Here is an 18,093-nt window from a genome sequence, read left to right on the forward strand (position 1 = left end):
TATCGTATGCGCCGTTTAAACATAATGGAATGGGCGCCGAAGAAAGGGGAGTATCACTTCTATAATCATCGGTACATATGATACCTAGTAGCGGCAAAACCAGGCTGCGAAATGCAACTTCATTCAGCACCCAACGAAATCTTATCCCCCCCCCTTACCACGCCGCTAAGCTATCCCCCCCTTCCCCCAAGCGGTCTTGGCAACAAAAGAACACTCGTCGTTCGCTTCAAACCTTCCCGCAGCCACCACAACCACCGAAAGAGCAGCACGGGCTACGGATTCGGGAGCCAGCAGATATGTATTACATTTTTCTTTCTCTCACCCTTTTTTTTTTTTTTTTTTGCTCACGGACAGAGGCACTCTCGACGCCTGTCAACGGCGCGCATGCCAAACAGGCAACTCATAATTCGGGTATACGGTTATGAGGAAACGCAAATACCGAAAGTGAAAAAAAAAAGAAAAACAGATGTGAGAGGTGACAGACCGACAAAAATACAGAGCTACGCGAAGGAAATCGCCTCTCGCGCCACCGCGAGAACGATGCCGCTTCCGAAAGAGCGGAAAGAGAAAATGAAATGAACGGCGAAAAAAAAAAAAAAATTCGCTGCAGCTGACGCGGAGGCAGGCGAAGCGCAGGGGAGGTGGAGCGGGCGGAGCCCCCCAAGCACCGGGCGTCGCTCCGTTCCCATGGCGACAGCCAATCGGAGCTCCCGGCACCGAAACCATCGGGTAGCGAAAACCGCATCGCAATAATGTCACCCGTTGCGCGTCTCGTCGCCTCCCCCCCCCTCCCCTTCCCCCTGCTAGCACGCAATTCTCGCCACGGCCGCACATTGACGTGGATACGAAAAAAGGAAACAAGCGGCGGGACAGCCGGTCCGATCGACAGGGCTGACGACGTAGAGAAGGACCTCTTTTCTTTTTGGCGTACGTGCGTGATAGTCACAACGAACGACAAAGGGAGAAGTGATGTGGGGAGGAGAGCGTTCAAGAGGGGAGACGGCAAGGGTGGCAGGAGTACTGATAGAGTAGTTGCGAAAAAAGAGAAGAAAGAAATGAAACGGCGGTGAGGCGAGGTGGCGAGGGGAAGCATCGTCGATTCGCCGACAGGAGTGGGAAAAAGAAAAAAAAAATGAGGCGCATAAGGAAAGCGATCGAACGGCCACCACTTCAGTGTCGGGCAGGCTCGATGTATGTACGTAACGCACGAACGGGATAGCGGCGGAAAACCCGCCCCAACCGCATCGTCACCGCCCGCCGGCCCGCGAAGGTACCGCCTTTTGCTCCCCTACCGGCCGACCCACGAAACCCTCCGCGGAGGGCAGAAGCGGCGGCAGCTACTCGGGGAGGAAGAACGCTGACGTCGAAAAGAGGGGGAGGCGACGCCATTTTGTGTTTTTTTGTGTGTGTGTGCCAGGGTTGACTGCCCAGCCAGCCGCACGCCAGACCAGCCCCGCTCTCGCAGGGCTGGCAGTGGGGAAGCCGTTCGCGCCGCGAAAGGGCCGCGTCAGTTGGTGGCAGCGCAGCAGGCAGGCACCCCGCTTCGTCGTGGCACAAGACTCGTGGACCGCCACGCCACCACCACGGCCGGCTAGGCGCCTAGAAGACTAGGCGCTCGGTCGACTCTTCTGCTGTTCGAAAAGCCGCAGAAGCTGAGAGATAGAGGACCTCGGGTGTGTGTGGTGAAAGAGAGGACGGGGGGAGGGTGCCCGGAAAGATAGTGATCACGAGTGGAGGGGTGACGAGAGAGAAAAATAAGAATAGGTGGGAGTGATGTGTTGTGCGGCAACGTCGCGGCAGCGACAGCATCGGGACCAACGACGTCGGAACAACGGCCACAGCCGGATCGGTGAAACCGGCAACCGTGGCGACCCGTTGGCCCTGCTTCGGGTTGCTCCAGCTCTGCGACTGCGACGACGACCGCAGCTGTCGTGAATGTGGCCGCACCGCGACACCGGCGACCACGGACTACTACCACCGCTACTACTACGCGCGACCAGTGAGAAGAGGTCGTCGTCGACAGCGGCGGCGACGGCGCCGTGTCGACGTCTTCGCGGGTGTCCCCGACCGACCAGTCGGTGCCGCGATTCTCCCTCCCGGCTGTGCTTCGCTGCGAGAGGCCCACCGGGGGGTTGACTCGGAAGAATTGGAACGCTGAAAGACAAGACGTCGTCGACGTCTTCGGGCGTTCGCTGCTGAAGCGAGACAGCGTCGGGCCATCATTCTACGAGTCTGCGTGTCTCTAAAGAAAAAGCGCGGCGGACGAAGCTTTTATTCGAGAGCGAGGGACTTAGTCTTCGGGATCTGTGCATGTCCATGCAGTTCGGTCCCACGGCCGGCGCGGTCTCATCGGCGAGCATGCTCCCCTCGTTCGGCTTCACCCAGGAGCAGGTGGCGTGCGTGTGCGAGGTGCTGCAGCAGTCGGGCAACATCGAGCGGCTGGGCCGCTTCCTGTGGTCGCTGCCCGCCTGCGAGCACCTGCAGAAGAACGAGAGCGTGCTGAAGGCCAAGGCCCTAGTGGCCTTCCACCGGGGCAACTTCAAGGAACTGTACCGAATCCTGGAATCCCATCACTTCTCCGCTGCCTCGCACCCCAAGCTGCAGGCGCTCTGGCTCAAGGCGCACTACATCGAGGCCGAGCGGCTCCGAGGCCGGCCGCTGGGCGCAGTTGGGAAGTATCGGATTCGCAGGAAGTTCCCTCTGCCCCGAACCATATGGGACGGCGAGGAGACCAGCTACTGCTTCAAGGAGAAGTCGCGAAACATCCTGCGGGAGTGGTACGCGCACAACCCGTACCCGTCGCCCCGGGAGAAGCGAGAGCTCGCCGAGGCGACGGGGCTGACCACGACGCAAGTGAGCAACTGGTTCAAGAACCGCAGGCAGCGAGACCGGGCCGCCGAGGCTAAGGACAGGTGAGTCACTATACTGGGCAACGACGACGCTTCTGTGTGTGTGTGTGTGAAGTGCGCGAGTGAGAAAGGCGTGCTGGGCTTTGTTGTGGAACGATACCAGTTCCCCCCCCCCCTTTTTTTTTTCTCGGGCCTATAGTATACATGGTTTTCATTTTCGTACAGTAGTCGCATGCGTGTATACGGTACGGACTGCGCTTGAAGGGACACTATAACGTGCGGCTCTCACTTTGATGGCTCCTTATAACTGCCTGCAAGTGCAGGCTGTGGCTGTGTGCAAGGAATGTATACGAGTGCGCAGAAGGGTGTCAACTCTCGAAAACACGAGTAAGTTGCTGGGAGTTTGCGTGATCGTATGCACTTACTTGCCAGAGGGAAAGAAATTTTCACGTGGTGCACTATTGATTTCTTTTAAATATAGTGAGGCGCACTCTCTACAGTTCTCTCGCTCTGAGCGCTTGACTTTGTATAGCGAGTTGTTCTCTACGATACGATGCTTTTCGATAACGTTATACGAAACCCGCACTGGCGGTCGTTGATGGTGCCGGCGCAAAATAATGCCGGCTGATTTCCAAGGCAGTGGACGTCTTAAGCCTGGGGCCAATCCTGGGCCGGTGTGATGTAACGATTCTATATTTCAATGCTGGGTCAGAGCGGTGCGAGCGGTGCTCCGCCTGTATACGTTATCGCTGGAGTAAATCGGCCACGAATGCTGGATCAGAAATGAATGGCGTCGAATGAAAGCAATATTTCCTTACATTATATCCGTCATGATGTCGGCGCATGATGTCCGTTCTCGCAGAGGTCTAAATGCGTATGCCAACACAGGGCTGGTCCCGGGAGCGCTATAGTGCAATAAAGGCGTGGGGGGTGGGCCAATCTCGAAAAATGTTATCGCTTTACAATCTCCGAGTTGTAGCGTGGGATACTGTGACTGTCTTTTTCCTTTCTTTGTTTTTTTGCGTTATTTTTCACAACAGACACGTCGTATATGCATCGACGCAGTCAGACATGAACGAATACATGTAGCGTTCTATATGCGGCGACGTTTCTTTTTGGTCGCGTACACGGGTGCTTACGTCGCGATACGATTGGTACAAATCGACACTGTGATGATATGATATGCGTAGCGGGTTGCACGTATACATGCAACGATAATCTTGCGTATTAGGACGTATAGTGGTGTGTTCAGATACTGCGAATAGACACTACGAGGACACCTTTGTGTACCACGTCGCTCAGTTTGAGTTTGACTTGTATGGGAGTCGACGCTCCTCTCGGGCATTGACTGCCTATAATAGAAAACCGATACCTTTGGACATGTGAGCGCTGTTCACGTTCGGGCAAAGAACGACGTTTTCGCTATTAACAAGTGACCGCTGGGTTGGCCCTCGTGCGTACATACGTGTTTCATGGAAGCGCTGTATACGCAGAACATGGCGAAGTCGCCGCACAGATGTAACATGCAGATGCATTTCGGTATACACGGCATCGGTGTTCACATTTGAGTCGAATGCTACGTGTTTACATGGCGCGCTGGATTTTGCCCCTTTACTCAAAGTGCTGGGCAGACAACTAATTATGAGTGTGTGCACTGTACCGCAAAAAAAAAAAAAAAAAAAAGAAAATTAAGTGTGCCTATGGCGCTACACTTTGCTCTTGGACTTGGGGCGCTATATATGCTCCGGTGTATTGTTACGAAGCGAGGCATTGATACCTCTAATACACTGGCGTTGCGTTGGTGTGCAATATATATATATATATATATATATACATATATATATATATATATGAACTAATGGCGAACAGTCAACTTTTGGCATTGTGCTCTTGACACTGACGGGTCGTAAGGCCTGGTGTAGTGCGTGCTCCTAATATGAAACTTAACTCATGGTTGGGGATCGACTGTGCTCCGGAGAAACGTGTGGTTTATTGCGTTCAAGTGTTCCTTGTGTAAACGCGACGCTATGGTTGTTTCTTGTCATTGATGACGTGTACAGGGCTTGAGGGCCCAAGTTACTCCATTCTATTTTTGATCGCTGTGTCTTGGATGCTCTACACAACTGATGCCGTGTTCTGGGCATTTATGCATAATTGTTCGTGATGTGACTTTCTCTATCGGGTCCGCAAGGGGCAACAGAGCAACTGGAAAGGGGTGGCCATAAATAAGATGGGCTGATTCCAGGGATCTTGTGACACGCGACGTCTCCATCCCACTGTTTGTATCCTAATCTAGCCCACTGACTATTTCAACTTGGCTGATGATCATAGCTCTCTGTACTAGGGAAACAAAATAAGAATGAATGAACGCATTTCTATTTTTGTTTTATATTGTCTCTGTATAGGCACAAATGCAACCGGATATGATATTAAATCTGTTAAACACACTGATAACTGATCGACAGCTGTCAGCCCACTCACGCTGCAACCTATATTTGCTCTTACATGACCGGCTCTGCTGAAGCACGTTGTTGTGTAAGGGCTAATCAAATTACGAATTCGTCTTAGTTCGCCTGAAACGGTCCGGATGGCTGAGCTGGGCTAAAAGGTGTAATTAAACAGGCACACGGAGGCCTAGGCTACCGTTACGTGGCATGGACAGCATTTCGTTTACGCTACAATATATAAAATAAGGTATTCATCATACTTCGGAGAGTAACAGTACAAATTAAGTTGCAACAGAGGCCTATAGACTGGAACGACAACGCACATTTACCGAGGGTGTATAAATGGAATTGGGGCCATCCGCGGTGAAGAACGCGACCATGCTCAACGTTTTTGCTACATGCAGGTTGAGCGAAATGCTGCAGACTCAGCTGCTGAGTCATGGTCTGCACTGAGTTTATGGACCTCTCGTCTCACTTACCAAGCTATCTATAAAGACACGACCTGGGCGATATCTTCCACACACAGCACTTATCAGCCGCATGTGTTGTATCGTACAATGCATGCTCGAAACTGCCAGGATTGCTCGGCGTTTCCATCGAACCTTCTGAACGCGGAAGTCGGAAAAAAAAAGGAAAGAAAAAAAGGATATATATATATATATATATATATATATATAGAGAGAGAGAGAGAGAGAGAGAGAGAGATCATAAACGAGTACTGAGCGGAGTATTCGTGCAGTTGATGGCAATACATAGTTATATGCTTGTTCGCACTATTCACACAAATGCAAGTTAAAACATTTTCTTTTCATTCTGCAATCGGATTGTGTAAATTGTTATGCTTCTTGTTCACAGGGAATGACACACAACCACTGTACAGATGATTGGAACACTAACGAAATGCTAAGGAAACAGCGGATCATTGAAGAACAGGAATGTGTAGACGACCATTGAACTTTACGAGAGCAGAAAGAGAAAGGGAGAAAAATTAGAGAAAGCTCACGGGAAAGCTGCGCAAACAGAGCGACAAAAGAGGATATTACAACTCTAGCACACATAAATTAGAAGCATACGACGAAAAGAGAAAAGAGATGAAGAATAACAAAAGCGTTAAATAGTTTCCCGTTGACAGTGTGCCACGCATGCAACGGCTCACTCTGTCTTTTTTTCTTTTTCTTTTTTTTTTTAACTGTACCGTATTCGCTAGCATACAGACCTCACATTCTTGCAAGGGAAGCCGCAGGAAGCGAGCCCCCGTTTCTAACCTGAGTTGTGTGGACGATTACACGTCTGTACTCATGTCCTGCTGAGACCATTTTACACCTCGGGAGCATAATCGCTTCTCAAATGGATTCTTATTACCGACTATGGTATGTTACAAATGTGAATCCCCCCCCCATCCCACTCACCCTCTGGTTTTCATTTGTATTGTTTGTTTAAATACCACGTAGAGAAGCTGAAGGTAACCGCCCGCGACCGTCTCCTCGCGTATGTTCTCGTAAAAATTGCCTTTCCGTGCCTATATAAACACTGAGACCAGGTAGCAACGTTGTGCCTACGGCTGGCATCTTGACGCTACTTCAACTCGCGGCATTCTAAACGCGCTATCACGGGTGCTTCCCTGCTTCTGTGACGAGCAGAGAGTTTAGGACAAATTGCTGTCAATATTCCCCAGAATCCGGCGGCATAGATGCGGTTCAACAACTTCCTTACCGCATTTAATTCATTGTTACGGGCTTTATGCTTGGAACGGTATTTTACGCAGTCGCATTGGAGTTAACTGAAAAAGGATTCTTGCAAGACCCATCTCACGATGACTGTTGACGTTAATGCGATTGAAGCAATGTAGCGGCGCACCGTATTGCTTAACGCACCTTTATTGACAATTTACAATGTGTGAAGCAGCCTAAAAATATAGTACTAACCACCAGAGTGTTCCTGTATATGCTCGCATATACATGAACACTATGAGCACTCATAAGTCACAGCGCCATCGCAGACGACAGCGACCGCACCTTCGGGCGCCTCAGAGAAAGCTTCCCTAAACGCGTCGTCCCAACAGCAGCCGTTTTTTTTTTGTCCCGCTGGCACATGCACAATTGATCGTCTTTATACAACCCCTATATCCCCCACCCCAGTGAAGGGTAGCAAACCGGAAAATCGCCTCTGGTTAACCTATCTGCGCTCTCTCTCTCTCTCTCTGATGGTTAAGCATATCTGACTTCGAATGACCTACGGCGAGATTTCATCGGGATCTATTCCGGGGGTAAAACCTTCATGTTCAATGTCAGAAGTGCTATAGTTCTCGCTTTTATCGGTCCGACGAGCGCCTCTGGAGTGCGCTGGCAGCGAGTCGATAGAGCTAGACTAGAAGGAAAGAAAAACAGGGACAACAATGTGGGGGGGAAGAAGAAGCTAAAAATGCTATCGCATTAAACAAAAATTATTAAGGGCAATATGTTTTGGAATGTAGACGGAGTCGCACGAGGGCAGACTGCCTCGCTGTAGCCGCGGGGCACATTCGAAAGATTATTCGCGAGATTCCCAGCGAAATGTCTATACACGTCTTCACTTGTGACGCTGTATAAGGCGTCACACGGCGTCACACATGTACACATGCCTCACACACACATGGGTCACGTGTATACACGGCGTCACGCCCAACGTGCCAACGTGTACGCGCGTATAAAGACGTCCGCCACATGGCGGCGTACTGAAGGGGGTACGTTTGCGGAAACAGTTCGGAGATCTTGTTGCCACTCTGTTGCAATGGAGGATAAGCCATTCAGCGAGATTGCGCGCGTTGCACGTTGCCCAAGTGCAGTGGTAACGAGACGCCGCGCTGCGAAACCCCCCCGGGGTCACTTCTTTCTTCCTCTTTAATATTTTTTTTTTGGTCCCACTTTTCACCCGTGGTCAGTGTAGCTCGCTTGCGAAACATTTCATATCTCCGTCACTTCTGCAGACGCTGCGCGCATGGTGCCCATCTCGATACAAATTGTTACACCGTAACGAGAAATTCTTGAAAGATATCTGGCAGCCTTTCTCTTTCTTTCTTTCTTTCTTTCTTTCTTTCTTTCTTTCTTTCTTTCTTTCTTTCTTTCTTTCACGACAATCACCGTACAGCAAATGTGCTTGCCCATGAACGCCCGTAGGATACCACATAGCGGATGAAAAATGGGTACGGTCTAATGCTACATAGTCTGGTTTAGCATCACGCATGTCATTTCTCTTACCTTAAGGACATCGCGCTGAAAATACTATAAAAGTACTATAGCTACACAACGCTTACTCCTGAACAGAGGGGGGCTTGCTGCCGTTTTCCATCCTTAATTTATTTACACAATACCCGACGGCGTAGAGGCAATGCAACATGGGTTGGTATACAAGTATAAAACCAAGCGAATCAACAACACACGTTCGAGCTTAGGATAAGATGCACTAAACAACAATACGCCTAAACCAATTAAACGCGCGCACGAAAGGGCATTTTCACAATTCGTTAGGCGGGAGAAGAAAGCAATTTCCGCATGGCGCTTTTTCAGGCTTCCCGTGGCCTGAGATACTTTTTATGAAAGGACATTGCGCATAGTTTTCCCGGATTCGTAATGACGAATCTTTGGGCTGTGGTTCGTATTACCTGAGATGTAGGGGAGCAGATTTGAGGTATTTTATTTTGTCGATGATTGTCCGGTCGTTGTAAAGGGACTGCGGCAGTTTAACTCTGTGCTTGTTGTTTTTACCGCTGTGCGTATTGGTTCGAGCGCTATACGTACGCGCCTCGTTTAGTTGAGTGGCCGAAACGTAACTTTTCTTTTTTCACAGAGCGGAGACAACGTATTTTCCCACGTATAATGGTGTGCATATATCGGCTACGATGTATGATGGCCACAGAGAATAACGATACCCGACATTTGCACTCACCGCTGTCGAATCGCGTTTCATGTAGAACATCCTACTGAAAGGACGTCCTTGCGGGGGGGGGGGGGGAAGGGGGGGACAAAGGCGAGATCGCTTGAAAGCGTGAAACGCACGCAACGTGGATGAAGGCAGGACGTACAGGCCGCGAATATTAATGACAAAACTTATCGGCAGAGATGGCTCGCGGCGATTAATAATCAAAATAATGTAACGAAAATAAAAAGTGTTGTTCTTATGCGTCGATTTGCTTTTGCATACACACATCAGAGGACTGGTACGTGGTCACCTCTAATTAAATATTCTTTTATAGAGGCACGCAAAAAAAACGCTGGCCCTTAAAAAAAATCTGGGTCAACCTCATTCATTTAACGTATTCGAATCATACACAAACATTTGTTGCCTTTGCCTTTAGGAGGACTGCGGAGTGCGGGAGAGGCGGGCAGCGGAGGCATAGGTGCAGGGGATGCGTTTTCACTTCCAGAGATAGGAATCGGCCGATGATGGATCACGCTGTCGCTCTCGCGCGGTCAACGAGCAATTCTATAGCCGCCCTAGAGGGGAGCCGGACGACCGGCTTCCGCCTAACTCCTAATTATCTCTCCCTTTCGACTGCTCGTTTTGTGTAATGCGCAGGCCCGACACCACGTATACATACATACACACGTAGTCACTGCATGCGTATACCGGCAGATGGTATACACGGCAGCATTGCAGCGACACGGGCATCGGCCGCCATCCTGTCATCGTGATTTCCATGTCGTTCCGGCGGATATGCGATGATCCCGATTTGATTTTAGACACCCCGAAAAAGGAAAGCACGTCACTATACTGTTAAGTGATACAGGCATCTATGCGTGACGTTGACGTCACGGTTTCTAAAGCATCTTTATATATATATAGCCTGTTGTGACGCTGTCAAAGTTTTTCAAACATCCTGTAAGGTTGAGCCTTTGGTTCATTCAGACTGTGCACTGTATAGACCTTTTCCATCAGCGAATCACGTAGACGCTGTCAAAATCTATGACATCACAGTGAGCCGCGGTCTAGGAACACCATCTGAGAGTTGCATCGTCACGCTTTCGCGTCTTTTGTGGCTTATGCCAAACCTCCGGCCGCGGCGTATAAGAGTGGTTGTCTGATATTGCAGAAGCGCATATAGCGAACTGCCCCTCTGGCCTTGTGTCAATGCGCAGTTGGGCATCTCAATTCAAACTCTGTACCGTTTGTGCCTTAGTCGCAGCGAAAACGTAGGAACATGTGGATATCTTCAGTAAACAAGACGGCGCACTTAAACGTTCTTACACTTACGAAATGAAATCAGAAGAGGGACCTGCACGACATATATTCATCGCACACGCGCATTTTTTCACTGTGCTAAGTTGCTGTGAGATAGCTATCGCGATGTCATTGATGGTGGCGGTGGTGATGAGTTGTAGCAGCAGCCGGGTTTTGCCTGGCGATCAAGGCCGGGAATTGCTCTGCCCGAGTGTCTGTTATAAGATCGCTCTGGTGTTTTACCACATGGCCATCAGACCTGTCTCTCTTAAGAATCCGATGTGGAGACGTGAAGTTTCTTTGCGGGGCTATAAGTGATCCTACGGGGAACACCAGTTGCTGCAGGCATGTATGTGGAAGGTCCTTTTGTTGCAGACTTTTCAGGAGAGCGTCCCTTTCGTCTCAGAATTGTGGGCACGGCCACAGAAAGTATTCGATGTCTCCTATCTCGTCGCATGTCGTACAGTTCGTAGAATTGATGCACCCCGTCTTGAATAACCATGCTGGTGTACTAGCAGATCCTGTCCTTATTTGATGTAGAAGTCAGGCTTTCTCTCGACGAACTCTCTTGGTTACGAATGGCAGATGCGGTGGAACCCACGGAGACCCAAAGTTCTTTCGAATGTCAGATATCTTAACTGCATTGCTCTTTGGGCCCTTGACTTTGGGAGGATGATGGAGCGCTGCGTACGCAAGAGCACCAGCTTTTTCGTTTCCAGCAATGCCAATGTGGGAGGGAATCCACTGAAACTTTCCTGTGAAGCCTTTGTTGCCCAGTTCTTTCACGAGGGCTATATGCGTGGGAACTTGATGGACGGTAGGCCACGGGAGAGTTGTTGCAACGCGCCCTTTGAGCCCGTAAGGAGGACCCCATTTTTTGGAGGCAATGTCTTCAGTCTGCGTAGTGCAGCAGCTATTGCCCCGCATTCCAGGATGTCATCGAAAACCTCACGGTTCATTACAGCATCACGGCTCTTTGTAACATCACGCGCTCGAAGCCTCGAAAAGCAAAATGAAGCTGAGCATGTTCAGGTGATGTCCATTATATGGCGGCTATGACGTGCTTTCCAGTTGCTTTTGGCGCATCCAATCCGCACAAGCATCGCCTTCAAGACCAGTGCATGTCATTCTAATGAAGAGGTCGCTGTAGCGCTGAATTTGGACACCACCTATTTGCCCGCCTGAACGGGCACATGATGACAGCAGCGCACTGTGACGTTCAAGTGAAGACCGTTCCCGAGCACGGGTTGTGCGTAAATTCTTAGACTGCATGACTGGAGTTGCTATGTTCGGTTGAAGGAGTACGGTTTAATGGTGATGCTTAGCGCAGTCGTTGAATCTGGTTATCTGGGTCTGTATACTTCTAGATTTGTCATAGAAGTATCATGTTATTATATATGCAGGTGGCAGCATATACTTTGGCACGTCTTAGAGCGTCATGAATCACTCGCCCACTCAGCCATTGACCGCTGATCCTATTGCAAACGAAGTACGGATATATATGGCCTTTAGTGCGCGCATACAAGGATAGGGGGGCGGGAGGCGTGAAGAAATAATCACTCGATTTGGGATTCGATGCCGGTCGTGCCGGTCAAAAGAGGGCACTGTTGCGGTTGACCCCGTGGCCCCATAAACAGAGACGCGTCTCGTCATTACCGTGAGGTCAACGACATGCTTTGGGCAAGTTTTGGTCACGGGGGAATTGAACGGGTAATGGATTAGCGTATGATACGTGCGTGCTATTTGCATACGATTCTACGTGCTAGCACCTTCTATATACGCACCGCGTATGGTGGCCGAACTGTGGCTCAGCAAGCGCGCACGGCACTTATCCGCGGTCTTGGGTCTTGCGGTTTGCAGATATGTAGGTGTTCAGCCGGGAACTGATAACTGTCCGTTTCTATCAATGTATGCGTGACGCGTCGCGCTAGCTTTTGCCATACTATAGGCAGTTTCCAAGAACTTAAGCGTCTGCCTGTCCTTGGAAAATTGGATCAGCTTGTCTTATAGCACGAATCACGGGCAGTAGAGGGATGTTATATACGGTCTGAAACTTGTGTGAGTTGTAGCCGCTTTGGAGCGATATGGTCATCTCCTTAGTGGTGGCCTTAAAAAATACAGTGCAGGAACCCCTTGGCCAAGCGTACTGATTCTGTATACTTTTCTTGATTTCCTATAATGTAGTCGGGAACACAGAACTTAAGATACGTTAGACGCCCAAACTGGTTCCACCGCAGTTAAAAACCTTACAAGAATCACCGGCGTATATAGGGTGGGAGAAATCAACACAAACTCTTTCGATGGTAAGAGGAGGTAACCGTACAATAAAGTGATGGAATGTAAGTGATGGTCATACAATGCGACAGGCTACTTGAATACATGGTAACGCTGGGAAATTTCGAAGCACAGTTCCGTACACCGCGGTTTTTTACTGTATTTGGAATTGAGAGATGTCAAGAAGTTATAAGCAGACTGGGATGCGTGCACGAGTCATGTCAGGAAAAAAAAAAAAACGAAGTGCGACTTTCCAGCTAGCTATAGTCGATTGTAGTCGACATGATGCAAGGCAGTGATATTTATTATTGTAAATATATATCGATGTTTTGTGAGCGTTTGTGGCTATCACAATACTGCCGTGGTCGACTACCAGTCAAATTCGCAATGGTCGTAGCATTTGGGATTCACAATAATACAATGATTGTGTTCTACGCTACAGCATGTATGTTTTCATTGAGGTGAAATGTCAAAGGACCTGGTAAACATTGAGGATTAATGTTTGAATTCTCCGTGCTATCTATGAAGATCTTGAGGTTCCTTCCAGCAAATAAAATTTCGCTAACGCAATGTCAAGGCAATATAGGAGCTTTAATTTTTGTGAACCTTTCTACACGTTTCGCAACATCATACAGTAATGAGCCTTGCGGAACATGAAAACTGCCGCAGTATTTCTGGTAGTTTTCCACTAATATATACTGCACAAATTGTGGTAGTTCCCGCAGCAAATCATATTTCGTGAATGCATTGTCAAGGCAATATAGAATTTATAATTTGTGTGAGCATTTCTACAGGTTTCGTTGATAGATCCTGCTGAATGTGAAACTACCGCAGTATTTGTGGTAGTTTCATGATGTGGAAACGTCGCAAATCCTCACTTTACTGTACTTCACAGCGTTCATGAGCCTGCATGAATTTTGAATCTATCCTTTCGCACTTTCCGTGCCAATGCATTGTACGTGGTAGAACTGGGAAAGATTGAGCGCGTATTCGGACAACATGGGCTACAGCGTGTGACGTCGCGAATATTTCGACGGCGCAGCTATCACTTTCGTATGGTTTATATGCAGATGAGACGTCAATCTATATATATATATATATATATATATATATATATATATATATATATATATATATATATATATATATATATATATATATATATATATATATATATATATGCATTGGTTTTCACGTGTTAGGTTAAAAAATCAGGACGAACTGTTCTCACGTCAGTTTTCGAGGTGGTACATGCAATTCAAGTTTTCAAACGTTTTCCGTGACAAATTTCTGGTTGAAGAAAGAGAAGTGCAGAGTGGCATTCGACCTCTCTTATTTTTTTGCACGTAATTTTGCTACACCTAACCAGATACAGCTGCGTTTCGTTATAGTTTTTGTTCGTTTGTCGCTTCCTTTGTTTACAATCCTGCAGCTGGTTATTAATCCAAGATACGCGTACGTTACAGGTTTCTCACTTGCTTTATCGGTGTACGAAGCGTTTGTCAGCGGTAAAAGGTAGCGTCGCAATCAAGTGCGAATGTCACACGTTTATTTATAGCTCAAAGTTAAATTCGAGTCAGTATAAAGAAGGACTTTGTACGTTCGTTTATTCTGCCAGGCTGTTTCTCGACGAAAAACAGGGGAAAGAAAAACGGACGGCAGTGAAAAACCATAGTGAACGTTCGAACTGCGCCCTGCAAATTCGACGTGCTTCAGTATCCTGTGCCTGTTTGCCTGTTTATACCTCAGTCACATCACCCTTACCTTCTATATGATTTAAACGTCCGGTATATAACCGGCGCCTTTTGAAATTTCTGTTTCACGATTCCGTCCGTCCGGTCGACGATGTAATGTTGTCAATGACACCTTGTATAGCGTTGCAAAGACGTACGCTACCGGTAGACCGTATCAAATTTTTACGACGAATTGGTTGAACACAGTGCGATGCTTGTGCACACATTACTATACGTACCAAACGTCAGAAATACTCATTTATGAGCCCAGAAACATGGACGTCGAGCAGTTTGCAACGCCAAGCTGACTGCATATCTTGAAAACCTCATTTTTCGATCGAATGATTATGCAGCACGAATACAGTTATAATAGAAGGGATATTGGAAATGACAGGGGTATCGTTTCTCGATTAAGTGTCATAATACACACCGTTTTAACTTCTAGTATCTTATGTCATTGCTTATTGAGCGGAGAAGTGTTTGCACCGTGAACTGTCCAGCGTACAATGTTGCCTGTGTGCGTGCAGATGCGGCTATATATGGCCGCTTCCAGTTAAGTAACCTATCTGTCAAACTTATCGCTTAACAATTGATTTCGCGAAATTTTTTTCAGTACCAAATGCGACTGCTGACATAGCAATTAATATTCACTATAGAAACTGTGAAGATACAACGCCCATTTTATATATAATTCACATGAAAGCGGAGGTTTTGTGAAGCGGTCGATTAAATGTCATGCAAGGAGGAGGAGGAAGAGGGGAAAAGAAAGAGAGAAGGCAGGGCTGGTAACCAGAAATGCGTCTGGTTGGCTACCCTACTCTGGGGGACGACAAAGAGGGAGCATAAAGATAAGATAGAGAGAGGGAGGGCGGAAGGAAAGAATACCATGCAAAGCTACAAATGCGATGTGTATACAGGTGCTTTTATTACAACCAACGTGACATGCAATCTCGTGCGATGTTTACCTTTATGCACAGCTTACTCCCTCGCTCGCTCGCTCGCGTTCTGCCCCACGTGATGCACGACGTGAGGCATGCGCCAATCGCGTCAAAGAGCTATGCATAGTATGCCACTAGTCCGATTGAAGCATGCGTGCGATTGTGCCCCACAACGGTCGCAGCGTCGGGCTGCTGTGGTCGCGAGGCCGAGATACAAGGTTCCATCATGTCCCGTCCACCAGAGACATTCTCCACGTGTGAGCACTTGGGCAAAATGGCGGTAGCAGCAGCACCAGCTGCAGCTTCAGTCACCTAATGCATGCGAGGGCTCGCAAAGGCGGCTGCGCATCAATAGCTCAGCTTGGCGCCGTAGCGACCTCGGGCTTTGACAGCGCAGCGCCGTATGCAGCTACTACAGGTAGCACGGTGGATCATTTCGAATGCTGTTGGGGCTTTCGTGTACACAGAAATTCCCCTACGGGCGCTGTGGGTGTCGTAAGTACACTCATATATAAATACTCTCATAAACACGTAGTCTATTCCTGCAGTTAAAAAAAAATAAATGTGCCACGTTTTGTTCCCATACAAACGCAAGTCGCTTGTGGACGCGTGTCACGCCAAACGAGGAAACAAATAGACAGTGTTGTTGGCGTTCACATAACTATAAAAGCAATCGCCTACGGCGACAAATGCGGCGATGCGATCGAATGCAGCTGCAGAATCCCCGGGCATTAATTCCGCGCTCCAACAATATCAACAGCGATCCAACGGCCGCAATCGCGAAGGAGTCGTCAACCCCACAGACGACTATATGGAATTACTGCATTAGTGCGACATCGAAGCACTCACTGCACGCTTGGCATGCACACGTGCATGCAGTGAGCTAGCTGCCCCGGGTGAAACAGCTGGTGAGCAAAGAGGGGGGGCTGGCTCCCCGGTCGCGGCATCGACGGCGGTGGCTGACTCGCTGCGAGATGGAGGCATGCGGCGAGCGCTCCGGATGTTTACGCTGTCTGCGCGGGGCCTCCCGGACTCCTTCTTTCGGAGAGCGTTCCGATCCGACCACGAGAGGGTCGCCTCGGCGGAGCCTACAGGCCTAAGTTGGTGCTCGTGTGCAGGTCGCGCCTCTCCTCGTGAACGTCGTACCGAAGGGGGTCTCGATTCGCGCTCGTGTGAACGTATGTGGAAGGCGGCAGACGCGCGTCTCTATCGCGTCTCCCCGGTAAGAGGCGAATGTGCAGATAATCGGCCGACCCTGTGCAGACCTGTATACGCGGACCGATTTGCCTCGTCAGAAACTTGCCAATTTGGCCGTGTAATGTCTCGGTGGGCAAATGTCTAGATAGTGCCAATAGACGTCTCGATGTCTATTACATCTACGTAATCTTTGTAGATATGTCTAGATAATGTCTCGATAGTGTCTATGGACGAAAATTGCTTACAAGTCTACTTGTGGTTTTTGTTCCACAGGCTTACTATAGTGGTTTAGCTGTGGACAGTGTATACGGACATTACATAGCAAGAAAGAAAAAAGTAAAATGACATTCCATGTGTCCGGAAAATGTTTGAAGAGTTTCTGCGCACTGTCCACTGGTATACGGAACTGTGCATGGTGCATTCAAGCAACCGCGTTTCGGTGTCCCGCGTCAAGCAGTTCAGGACGACTGCATAATGGTGGCACGGAGTCTTCGGTTGAGGTCTTGACTCTCAATTTCGCGATACCGAAGGCTATTCGCATTCGCGAGCGTCTGCGCAAGTTGATGGAGCTCGCGTTCGCGTCATTTTCGCACTGGCGTATTATTATGTCCCTGCGTCACCACAGGAAGCGGACCCCCAATGCAGGCCCAAGGTATATAGGCCTAAACTGGCCTCGTATACGTTACGTCGGGCGTACATTTTGCGCGTTTTGCTTGCTTCTCGGGGTATGGTGCTCTCGTCCAAACACACTTATGACTGGAAACGGTTCATGGACCGCATGGACCGCGAGCGGTGCTGTGACAACAGATTGATGGGAAGGCACCTGCACGCTATAGGACCTGGCTGCATCTTTGGCGGCTCTAAGTGCCTCACGGAGTAGCGCCATATATCGTGGCTTCAAAGCAACATCGATGGAAATGTGGATGAAAAATGTGAATTTTCCCCGCTGAACTCTTCAACTCTTCAGGGGAGTGAGTCTCTTCAACTCCGTTCCCAGTGTAGAATTTGCTTATTTTTCACCTCCCTCTAGCGTTTTGTTCTTCACGCGACTAAGTGACTAGTCACGTTCCAGACACAACGCATCTGTTACCACCCTCGAACACGCTATAAGGACTACTATATAGTACTGGCACGCTTTGCGGAAGCTGTGGCGTATAGCGTGAAACTCATTGCCATATCGGTCTATGCAGAGTGCGGTTTAGCGTCCCGGAACTACAAGCAGTAGATACAACTGTCGCCCGATACAAATTGATTTGAATCACCTGGGATTACGAATGAAAGGTGTTGTGAAACCAAACCGCAGGTTTTTAAAGTGTTTCCCTCTACGAAGTGTCCGTGAAGCATGCGCTGCCGCCCTCAAGGGGGCGTATCGAGAAGCGGTGGCGTCTTTGCATTCTGGCCGGATTTAAAAGAAAGAAAAAGAAAGACAAGTCATAGACAGGAATTGAACCTCTAACTT

The 18,093-nt window shown here is 48.8% G+C and overlaps 1 protein-coding gene across 1 annotated transcript in view; it reads left to right on the forward strand.

Annotated features, from left to right (window-relative positions):
* The first annotated feature begins 1,323 nt into the window (after positions 1 to 1,323).
* The window catches only part of LOC142588119 (homeobox protein SIX6-like), a 75,460-nt gene continuing 58,690 nt past the window's right edge, over positions 1,324 to 18,093 (forward strand). Inside the window, exon 1 of the mRNA XM_075699601.1 lies at positions 1,324 to 2,912. Within this exon, the coding sequence (XP_075555716.1) occupies positions 2,311 to 2,912 (602 nt within the window). The 5' untranslated portion in view covers positions 1,324 to 2,310. The remainder of the gene's footprint in view (positions 2,913 to 18,093) is intronic.

Source organism: Dermacentor variabilis, chromosome 7 (genome assembly GCF_050947875.1).
Source record: "Dermacentor variabilis isolate Ectoservices chromosome 7, ASM5094787v1, whole genome shotgun sequence".
Classification (NCBI taxonomy): domain Eukaryota; kingdom Metazoa; phylum Arthropoda; class Arachnida; order Ixodida; family Ixodidae; genus Dermacentor; species Dermacentor variabilis.